A 12,747-nucleotide genomic window follows, 5' to 3' on the forward strand; every position below is an offset into this window, starting at 1 on the left:
AAAGTCTTTTAAAATCCTAATTGAATACCACAGAATTTTGTCATCATAAAAAAGTTTTTTAAAATCCATTGAAATCCTAATTGAATACACCCCACTAAATATTTAAAACATTTGAAAATTGGTCAAAATTTCTTATAAAAATGACCAATTTTTTTTCGCAAAGTGTTCTTTATAAAAAAAATCGGAGGGAGTATATAAAATGATTAACTTATATTAAAATTTAGATTTGATTTAAATATATTTTTGTCATATAAATATGTATATTTTTTTCTTATTGTTCACTTTTTTTATATATAAAAAAAGACGATATATTACCCCATTAGACGAATAAAAGTTATTACAATATTCTTTAAAAAAATGTCAAAAAAAGAAAAAGAGTATATGTCATTGATGAAACCAAAAATCTGCACAGCTAAGTCATTAGATTAGAGGTTTAGATAATATACATGAAATGTAGCTTTGTATTGAAAATAAAATACTCCATTTGCTTTCATACTAGAAACTGTCAATTTATTAATAAAACTGTCATATTTAAATTATTATTATGGTACATTTTTTTGGGTCAAGTAATTTAACGGCTAAAAATTTCACCCTTAAAATAAATATAAATGAGATAACTGAAATTCGAACTCCGATCCACTGTATATATATAATAAAATTTCCTAACTAAGTTAAAGTTATGAGACTTAGCTACATTTTCTTATAAGCAAAATTATTACTACATTGAATATTATATCTTTATTGATACATGATACATCCTTAAATTATAAACGAAATTATTATTACATTGAATATTATATCTATATCGATACATCATATATCCTAACTCCTGAGCCACAGACTCTCTTATGTCAAAAACAAAAAAAGCCACAGACTCTCTGTCAAACAAACAATCTCACCTACTTTGATCACTACAAAATATGGATATCTTTATTCTAATAATTTAATCTCACCTACTTTGTTTTTTGTACAAATTGGCAAAACAAAGAAAGAAAAAAACTAAACTAATCTCACCTACTTTGATCACTACATAATAAAATAGATATCTTTTATTCTAATAATTCAAGCAAGGGTTACATGCGTTAATTATGGTGCTTAGGACTGCTAATAATTTAATCTCACGTACCTTTTTTTTTTGGTACAAATTGGCCAAACAAAGAAAGAAAAAAACTAAACTAATCTCACCTACTTTTTTTTTTTTGACGGAATAATCTCACCTACTTTGATCACTACATAATAAAATGGATATCTTTTATTCTAATAATTCAAGCAAGGGTTACATATGTTAATTATGGTGCTTAGGAATGCTAATGTGGAAACTATACTAGATGACGGTTATTTTACAAAGTAACTGCTATGACAGTTATCAGAAGTTATTATAATTACTTGTTCAAAAAATAAAGAAGTTTGTGTCAAAAAAAAAATTATTAAAAATTATTTGTTTCTATGAACATTAGCGGGTCAGGTTGTCTGTTTCTAACTTATGTAAAAAAAAGATATGTTTTATGTTGTAGTAAGTTTGTTAATAAAAGATTTTTATTGTTATTAAAAAATATTAAGGATATTGTTGGTATTATGAGTAATATTTTTGGCTTAACTATACATTTGTTCCCTTACGTTTATTTTAGGTTTCAATTTGGTCCCTTACGTTTAAAAAGTATCAATTTGGTCCCTTACGTTTATTTTAGGTTTCAAGTTGGTCCTTTCCGTCAATTTTATCACATGTGGCAGTCAATTTGCATACGTGGACTGACACGTGGCACTTGGACACGCTGACACGTGTACTATTCAAACGGTGTTAGTGACAAAACTAACGGAAAGGACTAACTTGAAACTTAAAATAAACGTAAGGGACCAAATTGATACTTTTTAAACGTAAGGGACCAAATTGAAACCTAAAATAAACGTAAGGGACCAAATGTGTAGTTAAACCAATATTTTTAGAAAAAAAAATAGGTTAGAATGATTTTTGCTTTGACAAAGGGTTAGAATTATTATTACGGTACATCTTTATTCTGTTTTTTTTTTTTTTTTTTTGTGTGTGTTTTTCTTAGATAGATTATGTGTTGTAACTTCTCTAATATTCAGTAATATTGTTGTTTCCTTTCTATTATTGCTTCTTTGTCATTGTTCTTTTCTTGTTCAATTAACAACATACAACAGAATATCATTAGTAAATAACAATTAATGTTTACAATAAAGCTCAACACTTGGGGACTAGATGGAAGCTACAAAAAGCAAGCATTTATTCCAATTTACTAGTTGATAGCTGATAAGCTAGTTTATAGCTGAAAAGTTAGCTTATAGCTGATAGCTGGTAGCTTGTAGCTGAAAAGTTAGTAGAATAAAATTAAAATGTTTGACAAATTTAGCTGTTATAAGTACAAAAGAAGGAAGATATATTTTTCCTTAAATCGGAAAATATATTTTTCCGAAAAAGAAGGGAGGAAGATATCTTACAGGAGGAACGGTCATTTTACAACTCATTTTACACTGAAGAAAGAATAGAAAAAGAAAAACAATATTATAGCGAGTGTCATAAATACCTGACCGATAGGGCGAACCGGTTGAAAGAGGAATCGGAGGGGTAATCGGTTTGATTAGGTGCGTTACAACGGAAAATATATTTTTCCCGAAAAAAGAAGGGAGGAAGATATCATACAGTTGAGAAACTCAATTTTCAAAAAAATAAATATTACGATGAGTGTTAAGAAGAATTTATCAATCCTTTAGTGTTTAAGAAGAATTTATATAGTATATTGTGTTACAATTATTTTTTATACATTCATCTGATAATTTATTGTCACACCAATGAAATTCATCCACATGTATCTAAGTCAAACATAAATAATATTTTACCACAGTAATTTTAACTACTTTTATTTTCAATTAATTATATTTTAGGTTACTATTTTTCTTCAATTATATTTTAGGCTATTTGTGTAAACGTTTCACTTTACCATCAATTTTCATCACAGCAAGCTATTAAATGTGTAAAATAGTTGTAGACTAATTAATCTTGTTGAAAACCCTTAAAGTTTTAGTTATTAGTATCTTTGTTGGACAATATATAACAGTATGAAAAGTCATGAGTATGTAAATAAGTACTTTTCTACAAAATGTCTTATTAGATCAACATTTTCTTGTGTGTTAACAGAACAATACATTGAATACTTTCCTTCTCACGATTCTAACAACAATGCGTGCGCACAGTGTAGTGTAGATCTTTTGGATCTTGTTAGTTATGAGACTAATATTTGCGTCGGCAATGAGATATCTGATATATGTTTCTTTTGTTTACATAGAATTGCCTCACAAATAGACTTAAGTTGTTTTTCTTAGGAGAGTCGTGTTATCAACTCTCAAATTCTAATATTATGTTAGCGGCAATCATATATATTAAGTGTGATGAAATAGAGAATGATGAGTTTGAATTCGCGTCTCAAGACATCAAAGAAAGAATGTACACATGTTTTTTTATATTGGTTCAGTGTTAACCTGGGCTAGTCTAGTTCCTTCAACTTGAAGGATGTCCACTAAAGTTTCACAAACCAAAACAACCACAAAAAATATACTACTGTCAATAAGAAAGAATAACAAAGTTTAAATCTTTTTTACTCTCATAAGATGTGCATAAGATGTGCATTTTGAATTATATGTTCCAGAGTCACACTTTGTGTTTTACTCTCATGAATGATGAGCTTTGTTCTGATCTTAATTTATGTGCTACACACCTTAACTCACTATACATTTTAGAACATTCAAAAGAAAAATCTGTCATAGCTCTAAAGCGTTCTAGCAAGCTATTTTTAAGACACCCCAAAGATTTTTGCCTCACATGTGAGCACTGTCTTTCAAAAGCACTTTTTCCTTCATCCAATCTCTTTTCTAGTTCAATAAAAACTCTCTTCTCCCTAACAACATCAGGATCATTAGTATCACCTTCAACCTTATTCTGATCGAACTCATGAGTCTTTTCTTTTTCTTATATTTGCATTCCCACTGATCAAATCGTCGACTTTTGCATCTCCTCGCATTTTCTCTTTAATACCAACTCTTGTTCTTGTTGTTGATAAAGAGAATCCACCACAGCAACAAAATGTGATATGGCTTTCAAAGTAAGTTCGTCAGAAAGTTTCTCTAGATGATCATTCCAAGCATGAAGAAGAATTTGTATATATGGTGAAGAAATCTTTGCTTTTATATCATTCTCAGTAAGGATGAGATTCAGTTTTAACCAACTGTATACAGCTTTTATGAAGCCCTTTTGATTGTTTATCGATTTTTCAAACTGTGATTCGAACTCTTGCATAACATTCAGTAACTGGTATGTTCTATCATGATGGTGTTCACTTGTTTCATTAGGAAACTGAGAATCTAATGATCTTAATAACTTCATAATAATAAACTGCTTCTTATGGTGGTAATGCATAGTTCCGACATTGTTGCCGTCCTGTATTGCATAAAAAACACTTTTAGTCTTACATTCTAACCAAATTGCGGATTCTTTGCGAACCAAACTATACCAAATTGTTGTTATTAACTGATATTAGGACTATTATTAGAACAAAAACTGAACTGAACCGTTAAATCGAGCCAAACCGCACCAAAAAGAACTGAACTGTGATGGATAGTTCACGAACTGAACTGATTCAGTTTAGTTAGTGAACTGTCTGTCACAATTTGGTTCAATTTTTTTTTTTTTTACTTAAACAGTTCTAACAATTGCATATAGTTGCACACTGCACACTTAGAAAATTAACAATATGCAATTATAATTTATAAATACTGATTGTAAACTTATAAACTCACCCATCAACAAGCTGAACAAGTTTCTGGTACAACTGCTGATCGCGTAAATCATTTATCTCGGAGATTGTTGACTCCAATGATTGCATATCTACAATGTAAATTGAATCCAAATGACTGATTTCTGCTTTTGCTTTCTCCAATGTTTCTGTGTTTGTACCTCTTTTCTCTAGCTTATTGACAGTGGCAACCTTTCTTTGGTTTCAGATTTTGTTAACTCAGCAGCCTATGAAACAATATTCAGCTGTAAAATTCAGAACAGAACACAAAAGGTGTAGACCAATGATTGCAGCTACAAAATTGAATGACTTGACATAAGTTTCTACTCAACTTACCTTAACATCTTTATAAAGTTTCCTTTCCCATGCTAGCAACTTGTCTAATACAGTAGCAAGTGTTTGATGTTTCTCTGAATCAAAATCATCTTGCACTTCATCAGTATTCGGTGTTTCTCTGAATGATCGATCCCATGTTACAACTCGCATCACCCTCGCAGAGTAATCAAGGTGTCCTGAAAAAGAACAAATGCAAAAGTTATAATTCAAACCTAAAGATAGTTATACAACATGCAGTTTCCCTTTACTTGACAGTACTAGCAATCTATGAAGCAATGACATAGACACGACACTAACACATCGACACTAATAATAAGTCGAGAAAATATGATATTTAAATGTAACCACGAGTGTCAGTATAGTGTTAATGTCCAATGTCGGACACTGAACAACGCATTCAATTTGAAGTGTCGGTATTACATAGCTAAAAACCATTAGTACTTAACCTATGAATTAAGTAATCACCAATTCACCACCATAAACCCATAATTACTCAATAAACATAAATCTCAACATATAAACCAGTACACAAAAAATGAATTCAACTGATCTCTACTTGATCTCTTTTCCTGTATCCCTTTCCCCCTGTCATTATATTATCCATTATCCATAATAACATCTGGATCGGCCCGTTAATAATGCACATACGAAAATTACTTGTTAAATGGGAGACATTTTTCACCTACAAGCCGGTTTGATAGGATCGAGTAGGGCTCAGCTAAAATTCCAAAAGTGTGCTATTAAAAGATAAATAAGATAAGATCCGTAACAAACCTCATCAATATCAAGCTTTTGAAGATTAGGACAGTGGTTGAGAACTTGTAGTAAGAATTGCCAATTATAATCGAGAGAGGCAAGCCCCAGTTGGGTCAAATTATGAAAAGTAGGAATGAAATCATTACGGCAATTCACCTAGAATACGAAGAAAGATAAATTGTTAGAAATCAGGTAAAATTCTCAGCAACAAAGATTACATTTGTAAGTGTGATAAACATTAAAAGCGCAGAAAAGGTACATTTTGAACTGCTTTCAATGTCAAGTTAGTTAAGGAGAAGTTTAAGATAATTTGATACACTTACATTTGCTTTCATACTAGAAACCGTCAATTTAGTAATAAAAAACTGTCAAATTTTAATTATCGCTACATTTTTTACTTTTTTTGGGTCAAGTAGTCTAACAGCTAAAATTTCCACCGGATAAGTGGAATGATCGAGGTTTCCAACTAAGCCAAGCTCAAAGGACTTGCTACATTTTTCTTATAAGCAAAATTATTTCTACATTGAATATTATATCTTTATTGATACACATACATCCTTAAACTATAAGCAAAATTATTATTACATTGAATATAATATCTTTATTGATACATCAGACATCCTAAGCCACAGACTCTGTCAAACAAACAATCTCACATACTTTGATCCCTACATAATTAAATGGATATCTTTATTCTAATCATTCAAGCAATGGTTACATACAACAGAATATCATTAGTAAACCCCAATTCATGTTTACAACAAAGCTAACACTTGGGGACTAGAAGGATGTTACAAAAAGCAAGCATTTATTCCAATTTATTTCTCATATAACATGTACCATTTATCCTATACATGTCCTCCATGTACACAATAAACCTAGTGCCCCAAAATATACAAATCATAAATTTGATATGCACTTTTTTTGACAGAAAATTTGACATACATAATAATGCAACAATTAGTAATTGATTTTCTATTGAGGATTAGGAGGACGGCTGTTAGCAGCAGCAACACGAGATCCCCATTCTAGCAGCTCTTTGCTTGTATCATCTTTGTGTGCAAAAACTTCTATAAAACATAGTGAATCTTTCTCTGCTCCTGTAGCTGTTGCAATCGCTTCGATTAAATCTTCCTCTGTACGTACCTAGAGTCACAAAATTGAATTATAAAGATTCAGTTAAATGTCAGTTAAATGAGACAACGCAAATTATGTGCTTAACCGGAAACCAAATTATAAACTAAAACGATGGCCTGCGATAAATAGTTCAATTTATGCTAACCTTAGCAGTCCAGCATTTCCCTTCTCCATTGTGGATGGCACTGACAAAGCGGGTATAGTCCCAATTCTTGATCACATTGTATGGACCGTCATGAATCTCAACTTCAATTGTATAACCTCCATTGTTAATAAGGAAGATGATGCTTCTTTGTCCGCAGCGGATCATTGTTGAAATATCCTGTGCTGTCACCTAAATAAAGCAAACTATAAGTCCACTTGCTTCATACATCAAGCCAAAAATAAATTAATGAACATGTTTACTTGCTGTTGAAACATAACATTAATGTTCTGAATACAAAGTTTCTTTTCTTATAATGTTACTAACCTGAAAACTCCCATCACCGATGCATGCAATAACACGCTTATCTTTCGCAGCCTGTGCATATCCAAGAGTAGCACCTACAGACCAACCAATTGATCCATACTGCATCTGGAATTCATAACTGAAAGATAGAATCCATATTCGACAATGTTAGTTCCAATAATGTAGATTGTCGATGTTGTAACTATCATATTACAACTCATGCAAAAATTGTGAGTAACTTACCCGCAATTTTCAGGTAGACGGAGCTTCTGACAGTTAAACCATGAATCTCCGGTTTCAGCTATTACAGCAGTATCTCCACTTATTAGTTCCTGTTCAAAACATTTAATTGCTTAACTAAACGGAAATCTTACCATAATATATCAATCAAATTGAAACCAAAGAAACAATTAATGTTCATATTTAGCAATCTAATAAAAATTTAGGCAGAATAAAACCTCACAACTATCTTGTTTGTAAAAATAAAAATGAACTAACATCTTAGAATGCAATTATAGTAATAGAACAAGGTGACAGTTAGAATTAGAACTACAATTTTCAATCTCATGCCAAAGAATCATTAGACCTAAAAGTAGAAATTACCTGTATGTGCTTGAATAGAACATTAACTCTAAGAGGTTCATCCTTCTCTCGCTTAAGAGGAATGCCTGACGGAACATAGATACGACGGTAATTCTCCACAGCTGTGGTGTTAGTCTTCACCTTTTTAGCCAATGCAGTTAAGAAATCAGCCATGAAAACCCAGCCCAAGGAAAGACCGTTGCCAATGGTGACACGATTGGGCTGCACGATTAAGGATTTCTCCTTCTTTATCAACAATGAGTATCCAACAGAGCTATAGTCATTGAAAATGGGACCAACAAAAACATATGCATCAGCAGATTCTACTATCTCTCCACAGTAGCTTGTACTAACAGCACCCCAGTATGTTCCAATGAAATGTGGATGATTTTCTGGTACAAGTCCTTTACCAGAGGGCATAACAGCAATTGGATATCCACTAGCTTCTGCAAACTCCATGAAAGCCTTTTGTGCTTTTGCTACCCTTAGTTTTGGCCCACCCACAATAACTGGCTTCACAGCTTTGTTCAAAAATGCAGCCGCTTCTTCCACTGCCGCTTCTAATCCTTCTGGATTACTTACCCTGCATATAATTTTAAAAATGTATGCATATCCTTAACATTATACTAATTCCAAAAATGAATGCAAGAACAAACATGATCCACATATATACTATAGGGGAAATTTTGGTACTAATAGTCATTTGAAAGTTGCATTCGAGATAATTTGAACACCGTCCCTTGAATTATAAAGTTGGGCTCTTAACACTGAGGCAACACTTTATGGACAAATGCTTTAATTAGCAACTCAACATCATCACACAAATAAAAATTGAACTTGAAGTTATAAAAATTATGATTCAAAAGCTTCATTGGTTTATCCTATCCTATCACTGCCAATAGTCATGTTTCCTAAAAGGATCAAACTCATAACAAAACAAATAACAGAAACTTCAAAAAGAAAAAAAAGGATTGAATGATCAGTAAGCCAAATAAATACCTTGGTGCAAGAAAAAATGGAACAGGGTCCCTAGCAAAAGTTGGATAAGGAATTGCAGGAAGATTACAACCTATACTGATATAAACAGGCTTGCTTTCTTTCAAAGCAGTAGAAATTGCAGTATCAATAAGTTCATGTGCATCCTCCAAATTATTCACCACCGCCTTAGAAATTCAAACCACAATAACATCAATCACCATAATCATAAAAAATTCTCAAATTCAAAATCATAAACAACAATAATTATAATTTATGTAGCACCAACACTTCTAATCAAAGAATGAGCGTTAGGTGTCGTGCGTTCGACATCACTAAGGCTATGTTTGGTAAGGCTAGATTTTAAGCTTATAGCTTATAAGCTCATATGATCAAAAAAGATACATTTTTCAAAAAGAGCTTATAGCTTATTTTACTAGCTTATAACTTATTTTTTAAATATTATTTTTTCAAGTAGCTTATGAGTTTATAAGCTATCATTTTTTCTCTTCCAATTTTACCCTTGCCATCTTACTTGAAAAAAAATAAATATTAATTAAACATCATTTCATACTTATAAGTCAGTTCAACCATTAATTTTAGTAAACACTATAAATTAAATTCAATGAGCTACCTGATTGGCTATAAGCTAAAAGCTAACTTATAAGTTCATCAGCCATAAGTTAGCTTACGAGTTATTCGCTGTTTTTTAACGAACAGAGCCGATATATTATTACATTTAATTATTATTATATTTTCTCAAATTATTATCGATGTTTACTGATAGGGTGTCTACTAAAATTATGGTTGAGTTCATCACTCACCTGAAAACACGTGATCGTCTGAAAGCATTGAAGCTCTTGAGAAAAATCTGGCACACCAATAGTATGATGAAGGATTCTGTTAGTACCATAATCATTGGAATTAGGTCCTCCGACTATACAAATCACCGGCAAATTTTCACTGTAAGCTCCGGCGATGGCATTAAGGATACTGAGTCCACCAACAGTGAAAGTAACAACACACGCGCCAACGCCTTTAGCACGCGCGTAACCGTCAGCAGCGTAACCTGCGTTAAGCTCGTTACAGCAGCCGATGAGGTTAAGCTGCGGTTCAGCGATCAAGTGATCAAGAAGTGTCAAATTGAAGTCGCCGGGAACGGAGAAGACGTCACGGACGCCGATCTCGACTAGTCGCCGAGCAAGATGGCGGCCTAAGGTGCCGTCGCAGATAGAAGGACGGACAGGCGATGGAGCTGAGGTGGGAGGTGGCGTTGAGCCGAGTTGCGTTGCAGTTGTTTCCATTTGAGTTTGATAATTTGTGTGATTATGTGTTTGTTTAAGTGATTAAAAATGGTAATAATTGTGATTTGTTTGAGGGGTTTATGAAGGGGTTTTAATATGGTTAAGTTTGGTTGGTATTGGAAACTGGAAAGTGAAAGAAACCATGTGCTATACCTTGGAGAATAAGAAAACAACTGTGTAATGTACCCCTGAATTTGGGTAAAAGTTATCAGGTATATGCTAAGAAGCACCGATACCTCTATGATTAGGTGTGTCCCGGTGTTCGACGCGTGTCGGTGTCCGACACTCTTATGACACTCGTTCGACACGTGTCGGATAGCTCATATTGGTGTCGGAAAAAATTCAATTTTTCCTTTAGTTTGACACTCCTTTGATCGGTGTCGGAAAAAATTCAATTTTTCCTTTAGTTTGACACTCCTTTGATCGGTGTCCGACACTTGTAAGACACTCGTATGACACGTGTCGGACAAGTGTCCCAAAAAAAATTATTTTTTTTTGCTTATACTCTCCTTAGGCACGTATTAGACATATCTACAAGAGTTAAAGATGTGTAGAAACAACAATATTGATCAATTAGGGATTGAAGACATTACATTTTGATTACGATATTTTTAGTTTCTTCGATCATAAATGGATAAATAAAGGTAAAATACTATCATATCTTGTTTTAAAACTTTTTTTAAAAAATAACTTGCTCAAATTAGATTTACATGTATATATTTTGATTCTCAATTTATATGTTTTATAAATATGTAGCGGTGTCGGTGTCCTATATTTTTTACATTAGCGGTATCGTGGTGTCCGTGTCGTGTCGCGGTGTCCGTGTCGGAGTCCGTGCTTCATAGGGTATATGGCACCTCCACATTACAATTATAAGCAAAAATATATTTTTTAGATTTATTGAATAATTCATGTATTTATTATTCAATAAATTTAAAAAGTATATGTTTGTTCATATTTGTAGTCGGAGGAGTAATATAAAAGTCGGAATTAGAATTCCGGAAAAAAGAAAGAAAAAAAAAAACAACTGTGTAATAACATGTAATTTGTTTTTATGCTAAAGAAAATTAATAGAAGTTGAGAAATTATTCTATTACAGTGTTCTTGGATTGGTATTTGTGTTATGGTGGTTTTGGTTTAGATTTGCTGGTTTAGTGGTTTTTGATTAGTATAATATGTTGGGGCTTTCAATTTCAACTTTTGTTCTTTTTGTTTTTTGCTTACTATATGTTTTTGGATGGACCTGGTTTTGACGATTTTATGGGAAAATAGTCAAAATATGAATAAAAAATTTGAGTTTTCAACTTTATTTTTCGAGTAATCAGTCAATTTAGTCCCTAAACTATCACTCTCTCACCAACTTAGTCCCTAAACTATTAAAACAAACTAAAAGGTCCCTAAACTATATTCACATCCTTCAATTTAGTCCCTAAACTATTTTTCATCCATCAATTTAGTCCTCCGTTATATTTTCCGTTAACTGTTCTTTAAAACCCTAAAATCCAAAAGCTACTTTTACGCTTATATCTCTCTTCTTGATCAACTCTCTCAAATCATCTCAATCTGAAAACCCTAGCGCCACCTATACGCTCCAATTCCGGTTGTCGTCGTTGTTTTAAGGTACGTTTTTCACTGTTTTTCGTTCTAACTTTTATAAATTTGTAAGGGTTTATTTTCACTTGTTAATTTTCAGGAATAAAATTTGTGTTTTTTAGTGCAATGAACCATGTTGTTTTAGCTTGAACCAAATTTGTTTTAGCGTGAACCATGTTGTTGTTGCTTCCTTTTTGGCTTATTCATGTTGCTGCTATTTTGAAGCTTTTGTATCTCTTATATTATTACCATCTATATTATTGTTTATTTTGCTTTGTGGTCCTAATTTGTTTAAGTATTAAAGTGGGTTATTGAGAAGTTGGAATTGAGATTGAGACAACAGCCGTCTCTTAGCCATAGTGAGGCTTATTACTTGATGAAAGAGGATTATAATATACATTTGGAGGATAGTATGATTTATAGATCACTTAAACAAGCAAAACAAAATGTCGAGGGATCTGAAATTGATCAGTATGCTAAGCTATGGGACTATTGCCATGAGTTATTATCCTAGAATCCAGGTTCGACGGTGAAAATGAGCACTATACCACAACAAGAAGGGCCGCCAGTTTTTAAACCAGTAGTTGCTGTCAAAAATATCGTAGTTAGTCCAAAGCTTGTAGATCCAATGAAAGCATACAACAACACAAGGGAGAAAACATCGATGAGATTCATGCCAACTCCAGGATTAAGCCAAGGATCACGCAATGAAGGACCTTCTACTTAGTGCTTTTGTTTGATTGTTGCTTATAATATTTGGTTTTTTGTAATGATGCATGCTAGTTTTCTAGTAATGAAATTATGGTTT

The 12,747-nt window shown here is 32.4% G+C and overlaps 1 protein-coding gene and 1 long non-coding RNA gene across 3 annotated transcripts; both read right to left on the reverse strand.

Annotated features, from left to right (window-relative positions):
* Positions 1–3,600: 3,600 nt before the first annotated feature.
* Positions 3,601–6,221, reverse strand: LOC123898340. Of its 2 annotated transcripts, XR_006805303.1 has the most exons (5): positions 6,160–6,221; positions 5,919–6,056; positions 5,145–5,320; positions 4,813–5,035; positions 3,601–4,453 (listed from the first exon to the last, which is right to left on the reverse strand). It is a non-coding gene; the product is annotated as an uncharacterized LOC123898340 (long non-coding RNA). The 2 variants fall into 2 exon arrangements; XR_006805302.1 differs by having other exon boundaries at positions 3,631–4,453; positions 5,919–6,169.
* A 243-nt stretch (positions 6,222–6,464) lies between these two features.
* On the reverse strand, positions 6,465–10,551 carry LOC123897556 (pyruvate decarboxylase 1). The gene is made up of 8 exons (XM_045948247.1): positions 9,867–10,551; positions 9,067–9,230; positions 8,089–8,650; positions 7,729–7,817; positions 7,507–7,624; positions 7,183–7,371; positions 6,858–7,046; positions 6,465–6,799 (listed from the first exon to the last, which is right to left on the reverse strand). The coding sequence occupies exons 1-7, from the start codon at positions 10,344–10,346 to the stop codon at positions 6,876–6,878; spliced, it is 1,773 nt and encodes a 590-aa protein (XP_045804203.1). The 5' UTR covers positions 10,347–10,551; the 3' UTR covers positions 6,465–6,799; positions 6,858–6,875.
* Between the last annotated feature and the right edge of the window lie 2,196 nt (positions 10,552–12,747).

This window comes from Trifolium pratense, linkage group LG7 (assembly GCF_020283565.1).
Source record: "Trifolium pratense cultivar HEN17-A07 linkage group LG7, ARS_RC_1.1, whole genome shotgun sequence".
NCBI lineage: Eukaryota > Viridiplantae > Streptophyta > Magnoliopsida > Fabales > Fabaceae > Trifolium > Trifolium pratense.